Source organism: Acanthopagrus latus, chromosome 16, assembly GCF_904848185.1.
Source record: "Acanthopagrus latus isolate v.2019 chromosome 16, fAcaLat1.1, whole genome shotgun sequence".
Taxonomy (NCBI): Eukaryota; Metazoa; Chordata; class Actinopteri; order Spariformes; family Sparidae; genus Acanthopagrus; species Acanthopagrus latus.
Window position 1 is genome coordinate 627,001 of NC_051054.1, and position 13,000 is coordinate 640,000.

Here is a 13,000-nt window from a genome sequence, read left to right on the forward strand (position 1 = left end):
TATGTATATAAAAAAAACCCCAATATGAATTAACGGGAGGTGTCTTAAGGCCAAATCTTTATGTTCTAATATAATTATATTATGCTATCATTACTTATATCTCATACAAATATCCATGAAAGAATACTAATTCTTAGTCATTTTCTTCAAAACTTCACATTTTGATTTTGATCAACTCTGAACAATAAAAGTTTGAATTTTATTTAATATGTACTATGCAGTTTCACAGGTCAATATCTGCTTTGACACAGACAGCATTATTGATGTTGTAATACTAAGAAGAAGAAGAACAGCAACAACAACAACAACAACGATGATAATACATCTTTGCACTATTTGATCGATAATATGTGATCGATAGATTTTAATTAAATCACATTAATTACTGTGATAACATGAAATGTTTTTGTGTGATATGTGGCTGAAGTTCTTTTTTTTTCACCATTTATGGTGAACGCACCACTGCAGGACTCTACTGCGCATGCGTTCGAAATGCTAACAGGTCCAGTTAGCTTCCTGTTGACAGCTGAGTCCTCTCGCTGGTTTCACAGAGAAATAAAACTTTACTATAATTGTAACTGAACTGTGAGAGAGTGGCTGGTTGCGACGGCTTGTCGTCTACAAAGAAAAACTTCAGTCAAGCTAACAGCAGCTAACAGCAGTTAGCTTGTTGTTGCTGTTGTTAGCCCGTGTGATGGAGCGCATTTAGCTGCAGTTCGGCTACAAGCTAACAGCTGCCGGTAAGTCCAAGAAACCTCCAGGATTTTTACTGAAACGCGACGTGAAGTTATCCTAAATTTCACATTTAGTCTTGTTTTCTGTGTAAAACGTTTTTTATTAACGGCTTTGAAACGAGAAGAGTGTGCTGCCTTCAGGTGCTCCTCGGAGACTCCCAACCCTGAGGCCGTGGACGCTACTTCTGGCATTTTGAAGTGTGTTAAAGTGTCTGATATACAAACATCTCAGCAATTATAAAATATAGTGATATTTATTATCCTGCATAATGAGTACATTTACTGTTTAAGTACATGTTGATGGTAATACTTTTACACATTCACTGTGAATGCAAGAGCTTAACTCGTAATAGATTTTTTCTCTATTGTGGTATTAGTACTTTTTATGAGGTCATTGATTTGACTAGTATGACTCCTTACAGGTGTTAGAAGTCTGTAAGTTACACATTTTGACCTTTTGAACTTCTCATATGAAAGAATTTGACGTTTTCTTTCAGGAAAAAAGAACTGAATTATCCTTTGAGCTCCAAGTGTGTGTGTGTGTCTCTGATCAGACAATGATAAAGTTCATGCTCATGGTGAACCGGCAGGGTCAGACCAGACTGTCCAGGTATTACACACCTGTGGAGCTGAGCAGGAGAGCTGTGCTGGAGGCCGACGTGGTCCGCTGCTGCCTGAGCCGCAAGAAGGACCAGGTGACTTCCTGTCTGTCTACCTGTCTGCCTGTCTGTCTGTGACCTACACCTGTTGCTTGAGTTAAAACAAAAACAGTGGTATGTTCCTTTAACTGAGCTGGTGTCTGTTGGCAGTGTTCCTTCGTGGAGTATAAAGACTTCAAACTGGTCTATCGTCAGTATGCTGCTCTGTACATCGTGGTGGGAGTCACAGACAGCGAGGTGAGGAGCACGCAGGAGGAAAAGGGACAGTTCAACAGTTTGTTAAAGTGTTTAACTTTAAAAATATCAGTCCACCACAGAAAGTATTCCTCAACAGAATGATAATTTCCTACAGTTTGTTTGGTGGAAACTATACTGAACCTCTTTAAACATGAAGCTGTATTTGTGATGTACAAGTCATTAAGTATTAATACTGATGCATCAGTGTGAGAGCAGCTGACAACTCTGAGATGTCGAGCTGAAGTCGACATCTGTTGTTAAAGGAGGACGAGTCATCAGGTCACTGAATCTGTGGATGTTTCTTTTATTTCCTGGAGGTGTTTCTTCATCAGGAGTCAAACGACGGGGGACCGTTGGGTTTTAGGTTCCTGGCGCATAATCAGGAAGTAAAAGTGAAAAATGTTTTTACACAAAAAATGATTTAAAATAGATTTCTTGTCGACGTTTCTCCTCTCGAGTCGAGGGTTTTCGGACGGACGATGTGGTTCACTGTGACTGTGATTTTGATTTATAGATGAAATGTGGCAGAAAATTGAAATACTCATAAAGTTTGTCAAAAGTCTGTAATCATCTGTGTCTCCTCAGAACGAGCTGTCCGTCTACGAGCTGGTTCATAACTTTGTGGAGGTTTTGGATAAATACTTCAGCCGGGTGGTGAGTTTGGATCCACCTGATCGTCGCTGCATCATGTTTGTGCTCCTGTTCGTGCTCCAGTCTGACCGCTGTGTCTCTGTTTGTCTCCACAGAGTGAACTGGACGTATCCTTTCTCATCTGTTGTCTGTTACCATGACGATGAGTCAGCACTTCCTGTCTGATACATTAACGTCAGAGGTGTCTGTGTGTTTCTTTGACTTGGAGTCGCCATCAGATCATGTTCAACCTGGACCGAGTCCACATCATCCTGGACGAGATGATCCAGAACGGACACATCGTGGAGACGAACAGGAGCCGCGTGCTCGCACCGCTCACCGCTCTCGACAAGATGGCCGACAGCTGAGGCTCACAAACCCGCAGGAAGTGATGTCACAGATTGAAGAAGCAACGTTGGCGCAACAGAAGTCAGATGGCCCGTGTTGATGCTCTGATTAGCATGTTAGCATGCTAATACAGCAGCATGGACTCAGTTCAGATGGTCGACTTCACTGAAATCTGGTTCTTTAGACGTGAACACACAGATTAAAGGGTCAGTTCACCAAAACTATAAAGACGTCTGCAGTTATCGTCATGACATGTTGACTTTGTGTGAAGAGTGATTCTGGTGCCGAAACACAAACAAACAGTTTTATTTTGTAATAAAAGTTAAAGTATAAAATGAGTCAAATTTTTCTTGGTGTTAATATGAAGCTTCACACTGAGCAGCACAGAGATGCCTGCAGCTCACATCTCAGCAGTACAAGTTGGAGAAAAGAGAGGAGGAGACAAGGAATCAAAGGTGAGAGAGAAGAGGAGGAAACAAGGAGAGGGAAGATGAGACAAGAGGGGAGGAGAGGTCATGTCGGAGAACTCAACAGGAAAGAAGCTGTTAAATTCAGAAACTCTCAGGAACAGACCCGTGTGTCCTCATGTTGGCTGTTAGCTCACCGTTAGCTCACAGACCACCGGACTCGGTGTTTACTTCATACTTTGCAAACATTTTAATGATTATTTTTTTGGAGCATACACATTTGAAAATATCTGTTTACCTCAAACTGCAACTCGAGTTAAATAAATGTTTATAATATACAAAGAAAATACAAGGAGAGCAGAGCTTCTTACATTTGTTTCTTCTCTTCTGATGTGCCTCGCTGCACACCACCAGTGTTTGTGTCTCTATAGCTTCATCGTAAAAGAACACACAATGCACTCTGACCTTTGACCTCTACAGCTGGTCAGAAACAACCCCAAAACTGTCGCACACACACGGAAACAAAAAGCAATAAAACAAAAAGAGGAGGAGGAGGAGCGTGATTGTTTGAGGAGGAGACAGAAGCTACGAGTCAAACCAGGCACTAAACTGAGGACAGACAGAAGGAGGGTCCACACACACACACACACACACACACTCTCTCTCTCTCACACACTCACACACACACACACACACACACACACACACACACACAGCAGCTCAGCTGGGTGAGGATGATGATGGTGATGAAGGTTAAGGATGTGAGCTTTAATTTATTCTGCAACATGAATCCTCCTCCTCGTCCTCCAGCAGGCGGTCGGTCGGTCAGTCAGTCAGTCGGCTGGTTTGATTGGCTGGCTGATCTGTCAATCACGCGGCGGGCGGCGAGACGGACTCGAGGAGCATGCTCAGTGTGGCGGCGGCGGCGGTGCTCAGTTGAGGTGGAAGCCTTTCTCCATGGTGGCGGCGAGCAGACGCTCTCTCATGATGTCCTCGGAGGAATATTCAGGAAGCTTCAGGTAGTGAACGCACGTGTTGACTGATGGGTAGCTGGAGTCTGTGGCATCGACCTGCAGGGAGGGCAGCAGCCAATCAGGTTCACACACTCATGACATCAAACATTAAGGCCTGAAACTACAAGAAGGGGACAGGAGTAGGAGCAGCAGCCAATCCGAGAGCAGCTCACCTTCCTGACGATGGTGAGGCGTGGGTGCAGGTTGGCGAGGCCTCCGGGGGGCAGCGTGGAGCAGCCGGTGGTGAACTGGAGGAACGCTTTCCTCTCGTCAGACGACATCCCGCACAAAACTCTGACGAAGCGCAGGAAGCCGGGACTGAAAGAGACGAGACGGGACGCATCAGAACCAGACACAACATGTGTGTCTGTCTCTCTCTCACCTGTCTGTCTGTGTGACTCACCTGTCTCTGGTGTAACCCAGCTTTGGTTCCGTGTAGTTGATGATGTCATCAGCAGTCCACGAAGGTGATTGGTTACCGCAGAGGATCATCTGGACCTCCTTATGACTGAAGGAGCTCAACTTCTCCATCGGAAACACTCGATTAAAACCCTCTGAGGAAGAGGAAGAGGAGGAAGATGAGATTGTTGTCAGTTCATGTGATATACAGAAACATGAGTAGTGTGTGTGTGTGTGTGTGTGTGTGTGTGTGTGTGTGTGTGTGTGTGTGTACCTCTGAAGGCCTCCATCTGTTTCTGGATGCCGGTGTGCATACACAAGTCAAACATCAGCTCCACGTACTCCTCTGCGTTCTCCATGGTAACCATCTGTAAACACACTCAGTTTGAGTCAGTCTGTCCACACCTTCATCATCATCATCATCATCATCATCATCATCATCATCACCACCACCACCACCACCACCACCACTGATGATGATGTCATCAGCTCTCAGGTGGGCTCTTACCTCGTCGTCTCCGTTTGGTTTCAGATCCACAGCTGAGAAACCGTGAACCTTCGAGGACGGACAGAACTGGAAGTTCAACCTGGAGGACGAGACGGCAGTTAGCTTTGTTTGTGTGTGTGTGTGTGTGTGTGTGTGTGTGTGTGTGTGTGTGTGTGTGTGTGTATGTGTGTGCGCGTGTGTGTGTCGTACCCCAGGTCCTCGATACTGAGGGGGGGTCCGGAGCCCAGCGGGTTCCTCAGCATCAGGTCCTGCAGTCTGGTGTTCTTCTCATCTTCAGATAAACTCTTACTGGACAGAATCTGCCTCCTCTTCACCGCCAGCTCCTTCACCTCCTTCAGGAAACTAGCTCTGCAGGAGGAGGAAGAGGAAGAAGGAGAAAGAAGGAAAAGGAAGAGGAGGAAGAGGAGGGGAAGTGGTTTCATCAGTGCCGTTTGTGTTCATGATGATTAATAAAGGTGACCTCACTGTCATCGGGTCGTTCTGAGAATAGGAGCTCATTAAAAATGGCAGCCGCACTCTGTCCAGGGCCTCACCTGTGCGGGTTGACGAGCTGGAAGTCGTCCCAGGTGAGAATGCCGTGGTACCAGGCGGGCGGTTTGGGTTTCGGGGGGTCCATGATGAACTCAGACTTGGAGTCCTCGTCGAAGCTGCCCACTGAGTACGTCTCCTGGCTCTCCTCGGTGGACGCCTCCGACTGCACCTCCGACAGCAGCAGGAAGGGCGTCAGGTGAGGCCTGTCGGGGTCGTGGCCCTGCGGGGAGCTGCGGGACTGGTACAGCAGCTTGCTCATGTTGGACTTGATGTCTCCCATGCAGAGCAGCTTGAAGAAAGGCTGAGAGACGGGCAGGTCCACCAGCCGGTTGTCCTGGATGCACTTGGCCAGGAAGACACCCAGGAAGTGGAAGAGCTTGCTGATCCGCTCCAGCTCCTCGCTGTCCTGAGGGAACGGCGCCGGGAACAGACCGCAGGAGCGCTGCACGTAGAAACCAGGAGGCTTCAGACCACCGCCCAGGTCCACCTGACACATACAGACAGGTTAATGACATCACATGATACATTAATGACATCACAGGACAGATTAATGACATCACAGGACAGACACACACAGGTCGATTTCTTCTTCACTGATGCGAGCACCGTTTCTGTTCAGAGATCCTTTACTGATCATAGAGGGCTCACTCATAGAGGAAACACTTCCAAAGATGCTTCATTGTTACACCAGTGAAGAGGTCTCACTCCGGACAGATGTAAGGAAGGAAGTCGAGCTCTCTTTGTAAAGGTGCACTGTGTAAGAACTGGCCACCTGTTGAAATACTCCAACAAACAGATGGCAGCATATTAGCAGATTAACAGCTAAATGCTGCTAACTGTAGCCGCCATAAGGTAGCTAGCTCAGTTAGCCGTGCAGCTAGCCGTCTGGTATGGGAGTGTTGGTCTTTGGATCCTGACGGAACGGAGCTAACCGGTACACCAAAAACTCTTTTGATAACTTTGAGTTAACTTTAACGCTTTCAACTCAAGCTCTCACAAATTGTTTCTCAGAGTCAAATCAAATGACATTTAGCTTCACGTGTACATTAAATATGTTTCTGTGCTGTAAACATCCTGAGACATGTTTCACGACAGAATTCTACAGAACAAGTGGTTTAGTTTCTAATCATACAGAAGAAATCAGTTTTTGTGTATCACCTGTCGGGACTCGTCGTCGGGGAAGTCGTCGTCACACAGCCAGATCCCCAGAGACGTTCTCTGAAACTCTGCAGCCACCAGAGCGTAGAACTCCAGAGTCGGACCCAGACCGGTTCCCTCCTCACCCTGAAACTCCACCTGACACACAGACCACATCAGACATGTTCATGACAGGAAAGAAACTGGAGGAAGGCAGAAAACATGGAGAGATGATTCATAATCCTTTAAACTAAATGTATGTGTAAGTAAATAATCTCAGTGATTCTTCACCAGCAGGTTGAGTTTGTTCTTTTGTGGCGAACAGTCAGAATCAGAATCAAGACAAACATCTCGTTAACTTCTTACATTTTTAAGATGGTGGTAACCAAATGAAAACCAAAGCCTCAGAAATAGAAAACATGATTTGCTGAATGAAGCTGCAGGTGTCGCAGTGGTTCAGTGGCGTCGCTCTCTCACCTCCAGCACGGACTTCCTGTCGGCGTGGAGCTGCATGACGGACTCGGCCCACTCCATCATGGCTTCTCCTCGGGGCACTTTGACTCGCTCGTGTTTGAGCCGACCAACCCTGAACTCTCCGGGGTCGTCGCGTCTCACCGTGGTGGACGGCCGAGAGCGCTCCATAGTCGCCTCGCGCCGGTTCTGGAGCCACACAATCGCCCTGCAGACACGGGTCAGGAGTCAGAGGTCAGGTTCAGGTTCTGACTGCTGTGAGGGTTCATCATGATTAACAGACTCACTAATGATGCTGCAAGTAAGAAATTAAGACATAAAACACATAACTAGAAAAAGAAAGAAAAACAACAATTTAGCTTGAAGCTCAAAGACCATTTAGCTTCAACATTCAGCTTCAGGATTTGACATTTCCCAGGTTCTCCTCTCACATTTGGGTTTAGTGACAGAGGGAACGAGTCGGGAGGCTTCAAACATCAGAAAGGTTGTTTATGTAAAATATATTTACAGGCTGACTTCTGCTGTTAACCTTTTATTTTCAATCTTTCTGATTCTTTGGACTTTGATTAAAATAAGTTTAACTCAAACTTCAGCAGGTTCATTTTGTTTGTCGTGTTTATTTTGAACATTTCCTCTTCACACATTAGTTTGTAGAAACAATATCAGTCTCAGAGTCGTCCAAGAGAAAATGTGTAGAATGTAATTAAGTATTAAACGAAGGTAAAGCTGCTCTGACAGTTTCAAGTCATTGTTTGTCAGGAGAGGCTCAGGAGTGGTGCGAGGTTCTGCAGGGTCGTCATCAGTCTCACCTGGACGCTCCGAACGCCGTGCAGGTGAAGTAAAGCTGTCGGGTCTCGAAGGGGATGAGGAAAGGACACTTGGAGGTGAGCTGTTCACACCAGTCGGGCAGCGCTCCGCTGGCCAGAGCCAGAGGCTCCTGAGGACGCAAACATCACATCAACATCCTGCCGACTGGACCAACATCAGCAACCATCAAACAGCTGATTCATGAGTTCAAGTGTGTTCAGAAGAAACGCCTTCAAAAGAAAACTGAAAAAACTGGTTCAGTGTGAAACAGTCGTCACTAAAGATGATCAGAACCATCAGACAGACCTCGATCTGCTGCAGGATCTTGGTTGTGATCTTCTTACTGGTGAACTCCTCCGGAGACGCGTTGAACTGCAGCTCGTCAAAATCTGAACCAAGACACAAATTTAACTCAAACACAGAAACAATTGATTTGAAGAATTTTCTGTAATCCAGAGATCGGCTGCCTGATCAATCGATTAATCATCAATAATATATGAAATAGTTTCCCAGCAGGCTACATGAGAATTAAAGAACAACGATAATGACAACTCACCTGTCACCGTTCAACCACTGACCCAGTGTGTGTGTGTGTGTTTGTGTGTGTTCGTACCCTCCTGCAGCGTGCGAGGGTTGGAGGTGGCATCTCCTCCGATGATGTAGAGGATGCGCAGCAGCTGCAGGACGTCCTCGACTCCACAGGCATTCTGGCTGCAGCCCGCCTTCGCCTGCGCCACCTCGCGGGCCATGCCCAGAATCTCACTGCTCTGATTGGCTGAAAGGGAGCTCGGGCTCAGACCACCCGAGCGACCGCCAACGCTGTGTTCACACAAGTCCTGCAGGAGGGGAACGGCATGAAGTGAGGTTTGTAACAAGGAAACCACCAAGTGTGTGTGTGGAGCGTGACTCACCATCTTCCCGCTCTCCTTCTCTTTGTCGGAGTCCTTCAGCTCTCTGTACATTATCCTGCACACAGACACACACACACAAACAGCCAGAATCAGAACCCAGAACTCTCTGAGCCTCACCAGGTCCAGACTGTGGCGCTGCTCTTACGTGTATGTCGGCTCCCAGATGCGGCGCAGTTTGTCCGTCTTCACGGCTCCGTTGCAGGACAGCTGCAGCAGCCGCTGGACGTAGTAGAAGATGGTGGACTTGTAGTTGGACAGAGGAAGCTCCACCTCCCGGGTCGTACCCAGGCCCGCCACCTGAACACACACACACACACAACATTTATATCTGACTTTTACAACCAGCAGCAAGGTATAAATATACAATTTCACATTTCGAGCTTCAATGTTCTGACTCTGGACCGTGTGATAGCTTCAGCTGTTCAGGCGTCGTGTGGGCCGGTTGTGGTTCTCTTACCTTCAGGGTGAGCGACAGGTGAGGAGACGGAGCGCACTCCACCTCCTCCTGAACCTCCGAACGAGGAGTTCCTGACAGAAAGAAAGGAAAATTAACCTGAGAGGAAATACTTGCTGAATTGAGTGAGCATCACTGTAACAGACTACACTTACTGCAGTACTGTGAGTATTTGTTTGACTTTCCCTCCCTACATCTGAACCTGCAGCCGACTGCCTGGATCTGCTGATTTTCTCTCTTTGTTGCTGCTCGGGACGCTTTACCAACCCAACATGTGTCTATTTGACGTCCTGGGAATGAGACTCAACAATCAGCTGTCTTTGTGGTGCGTTCAGGAACAGCTGGGACAAATCCTACTGATTCTACCTTTAACTTTAATAGTCTTTGAATTCTATTAATATGACGTGAGCTTCAGTTAGCTTTGAGCACAAATGTCCTTCAGAGGGAGACTTTTTACTCTGATACTCTGAGTCCATGTCAGAGCCTGAACTCTGTTACTGTGCTGGAGGAAACAAGCTGGATCAGAACTTCTGCTGTCACCAGAGTCTGTTTGTACACAGGTACCTGAACTCCTACTGGAGGAAACAATGTGAGGACTTCTCCTCTGATTCTCAGGTCGACACAGTGACTGACGGCTCAGATTTAACGTGTCGGTTTGGGTTAACTCGACTCCATTGGTGCAGTGATTACTGATTTTGATTACACAGTTATAATCTTAGGAAATCTCTTAGATTGACTGTTATCAATTTCACAAAACTATGGATGTAAAAAAAACTATTGTTTTTAAAAAGAGGTTTGGGCGGCTTCATTTCTTTGTTTCTTACTCCAAAAAGAAAGAAAAAAAAAGATCCTCTCTTGACGTTGAGGGGTCGACATTCTGTAATCTATAAACTGTGCACTGCTGCTCTTCCTGCTGTGTTGCCGTTGGTTACAGGTACCTGGCGGAGGGATCTCGAGGTCTGTGGTCTGCTGGACGTTGGTTCTTCCTGGTCGGGGGTCGAAGGCGGGGACGAGAGCAGAGAACTGTCTCTTCAGGACGAAGTCGTCATCCCACGTTCTCCTGCGACCTCCTTTGGTCTCGTACTCCTCCTCCTCCTGTAGGACGGCAGCAGCCGCATACTCATCATCACGCCATCTGACATCACTTCCTGTTACTCACTACTCATGCAACAAACAGAGAAGGTGTATTACCAGGACCTCCTCGTACTCCTGGTCCTCCTGATTGTCGTCTTCGTTCTCGTCATCGTCGTCGTCGGGCTCCGGGAGGTCCTCCTCGTCGTCCAGCTCAGCCAATAACGTGTTGGCACGACAGCTGTCCAGGAAGTCTACAGGAAGTTGAAAAGACACACGAGAGGAACAATAATGTAGTTTTGATTATGTGACGCAGCTTCAACTTTTATGTATTCAAAATAACAGACGGAGCTGAATCATCCAGATAAAGTTAACAGAAAGTTAAATTAGTTCTATATTGTGGATTCTGCAGCTCAGACAGAAGACAGACTCGACTCTTTACCCCGCTGCTTTCATTTATGTACAACAATACGAATCATTTGATCTCATTCCTGAACACATTCTTAACAGGAGTAAAGCTGCAGCTCAATGGTTTTATCTTTAGAAATAAAGTTACAAAGTGCTGAAGTGTTTGATCAACTGGAATAAGTCTGTCATAAAAAACACTAAGTGATTAAAAACCAGAATGTCGATAATCATAAACACTGATCCACATCCTATCACGTCTTCTGCACCAAACAAACTGATTAATGGACAAATTAATAAACAACACCAATAATCTTTAGCTGCAGCTCCTTTAAAAGGTTCTCATCAAGCTGTTTGTTTTCAAACATTCAGTGCCGATGAAACTCTGTTAGGTCACCTGTTAACAAATACCTGCAACAGTTCCACAGAGTAAACACAACTCTGGAATCATAACGGACAAAATATGATCTATAAATTAAACCTGCTCTGCTTTAAAGAGGATCTATTCAAAAGACAAGATAAGATGGTTAATTGACATCCAAAATATGTGAACAGAAATGTTAGCAAGCAAGTTAGCTGAGGCAGGCTGTGCGCGCGCATGTGTGTGTGTGTGTGTGTGTGTGTGTGTGTGTGTGTGTGTGTGGTCACCATAGAGAGAGAACTCCGCCTCCTGGCCCGTGTCGCTCTCGCTGGACGTGGACGTTAGGCTGGTCGTCAGGGTGTTGCTTAGCAACTGTCCCACCGACAGCCCAGTGGTTGCTGTGGCTACGTTATTGCTGCTGGTTACTATGGAGGTTGACATGGTAACAGTGGAGGTGGTGCCGGTGGTGGTGAGGTTAGGAAAGCTCTGAGCACCCATGAGAGGAGAAGCTGCAAACAAACAAACAAACAAACAAACAAACAAACAAAGGGCAGTTAGTGAGCAGCAGGTGAAGCTCGTTAAGGTCCGGTCAGCTGACAGGACACAGCTGCTGTGATTGGCTGGTGGAGGCTCATGCTGTTCACCCAGCAGGATGCAGACCAGAGCAGCCACCCTGCACCTGGTCTCACCTGGCTGCTACAGTGTAGTGTTAGTGTAGTAATACTGCAGTACTCCCTGGCTGCTACAGTGTAGTGTTAGTGTAGTAATACTGCAGTACTCCCTGGCTGCTACAGTGTAGTGTTAGTGTAGTAATACTGCAGTACTCCCTGGCTGCTACAGTGTAATGTTAGTGTAGTAATACTGCAGTACTCCCTGGCTGCTACAGTGTAGTGTTAGTGTAGTAATACTGCAGTACTCCCTGGCTGCTACAGTGTAATGTTAGTGTAGTAATACTGCAGTACTCCCTGGCTGCTACAGTGTAGTGTTAGTGTAGTGTTAGTGTAGTAATACTGCAGTACTCCCTGGCTGCTACAGTGTAATGTTAGTGTAGTGTTAGTGTAGTAATACTGCAGTACTCACTTGCAGTACTCATGACGTTCCTGCCCAGCGTGTTGGTGTTGTTGTCGCTGCTGCTGCGGCTCAGGTTCATGTTGTTGGTGGCGTTGGTGCGCGACATGTTGGGAGCGCGGCGGACAAACGACTCCATGAGGCTGGCCTCCCGTGACGACAGGTTGGGCACGCTGGCGCTGGAGCTCATGGGAGCGCCGGCGGCCAGCAGGGAGCTGACAGAGAGCCGAGCGTTTGCCGCCGAGCACAGAGGCCTCTGGGATGGCGTGTCCTTGCTGGATGACTCCGACACGGAGCTGACGTCGGGTGAGCTGACGCTCACGAGCCCCATTGAGATCGCCGTAGCCGGGTCGGTGCTCGACGCGGATGAGTCCTTGTTTCTGGATTCGTCACCGGGGGCGGGCGTGTCGGCAGTAAGCGTGCCGGAGCTGGACGCCGAGCCGGAGCCGCCCTCCATCGCAGAGGACAGCACGACGATCGGCTCCTGCTGCTGTCCATCAGAGCTGACCCCGACCCCCGTCACGCCTCCCACCCCGGAGCCCTGGTCGAGCAGCAGCCCCTCGGCCCTCCTCTCCAGCCGCAGACCCCCGGCGCCCGGCAGCCCCACGGAGGAGCTCAGGCTGATGTCGGAGGAGGAGGCGACACTGCAGACGGAGCTGCTGCTGCCCTTCCTGCTGGAGGAGCTGGCCCCGCCCAGCGACGTGGCCCCACCCTTGTCTGGACAGTTATTTTTCACCAGGCTGCTCCACGACTGCTGCTGCGAGGACGACGAGGTGGAGGAGGACGAGGAGGACGTGGTGGTGGTGGTGCCGCCGCTGGCCGCCGGCGTCACCGAGGGTCCCACCGTGG

General features: G+C 47.9%; 2 protein-coding genes across 5 annotated transcripts in view; one reads left to right on the top strand and one right to left on the bottom strand.

Annotated features, from left to right (window-relative positions):
- Window positions 1-468: 468 nt before the first annotated feature.
- On the top strand, window positions 469-2,952 carry ap4s1 (adaptor related protein complex 4 subunit sigma 1). Of its 3 annotated transcripts, XM_037071096.1 has the most exons (6): window positions 469-740; window positions 1,289-1,429; window positions 1,544-1,630; window positions 2,216-2,284; window positions 2,377-2,388; window positions 2,500-2,952. In XM_037071096.1, exons 2-6 carry the CDS (start codon window positions 1,292-1,294, stop codon window positions 2,626-2,628), a joined length of 435 nt encoding a protein of 144 aa, XP_036926991.1. In that variant the 5' UTR covers window positions 469-740; window positions 1,289-1,291; the 3' UTR covers window positions 2,629-2,952. The 3 variants fall into 3 exon arrangements, with proteins under 3 accessions (XP_036926991.1, XP_036926990.1, XP_036926992.1); XM_037071095.1 differs by lacking the exon at window positions 2,377-2,388 and having other exon boundaries at window positions 2,216-2,281; window positions 2,490-2,952; XM_037071097.1 differs by lacking the exon at window positions 2,377-2,388 and having other exon boundaries at window positions 2,216-2,281.
- Window positions 2,953-3,241: 289 nt separating this feature from the next.
- Window positions 3,242-13,000, bottom strand: part of hectd1 (HECT domain containing 1) — a 28,817-nt gene continuing 19,058 nt past the window's right edge. Inside the window, exons 26-44 of one of the 2 annotated variants that reach the window (XM_037071090.1) lie at window positions 12,164-13,000; window positions 11,371-11,592; window positions 10,438-10,571; window positions 10,185-10,341; window positions 9,250-9,320; window positions 8,938-9,089; window positions 8,793-8,847; window positions 8,495-8,717; window positions 8,188-8,270; window positions 7,884-8,011; window positions 7,081-7,282; window positions 6,625-6,762; window positions 5,469-5,953; window positions 5,125-5,283; window positions 4,936-5,014; window positions 4,702-4,795; window positions 4,432-4,582; window positions 4,202-4,346; window positions 3,942-4,085 (exon numbers count right to left, since the gene is read on the bottom strand). The exon at window positions 12,164-13,000 is cut by the window's right edge and continues 162 nt beyond it. In XM_037071090.1, coding sequence (XP_036926985.1) covers window positions 3,948-4,085; window positions 4,202-4,346; window positions 4,432-4,582; window positions 4,702-4,795; window positions 4,936-5,014; window positions 5,125-5,283; window positions 5,469-5,953; window positions 6,625-6,762; window positions 7,081-7,282; window positions 7,884-8,011; window positions 8,188-8,270; window positions 8,495-8,717; window positions 8,793-8,847; window positions 8,938-9,089; window positions 9,250-9,320; window positions 10,185-10,341; window positions 10,438-10,571; window positions 11,371-11,592; window positions 12,164-13,000 — 3,653 coding nt within the window. In that variant the 3' untranslated portion in view covers window positions 3,942-3,947. Of the gene's footprint in view, window positions 4,086-4,201; window positions 4,347-4,431; window positions 4,583-4,701; window positions 4,796-4,935; window positions 5,015-5,124; window positions 5,284-5,468; window positions 5,954-6,624; window positions 6,763-7,080; window positions 7,283-7,883; window positions 8,012-8,187; window positions 8,271-8,494; window positions 8,848-8,937; window positions 9,090-9,249; window positions 9,321-10,184; window positions 10,342-10,437; window positions 10,572-11,370; window positions 11,593-12,163 lie in introns of both variants that reach the window. The other variant, XM_037071089.1, reaches the window with a different exon arrangement.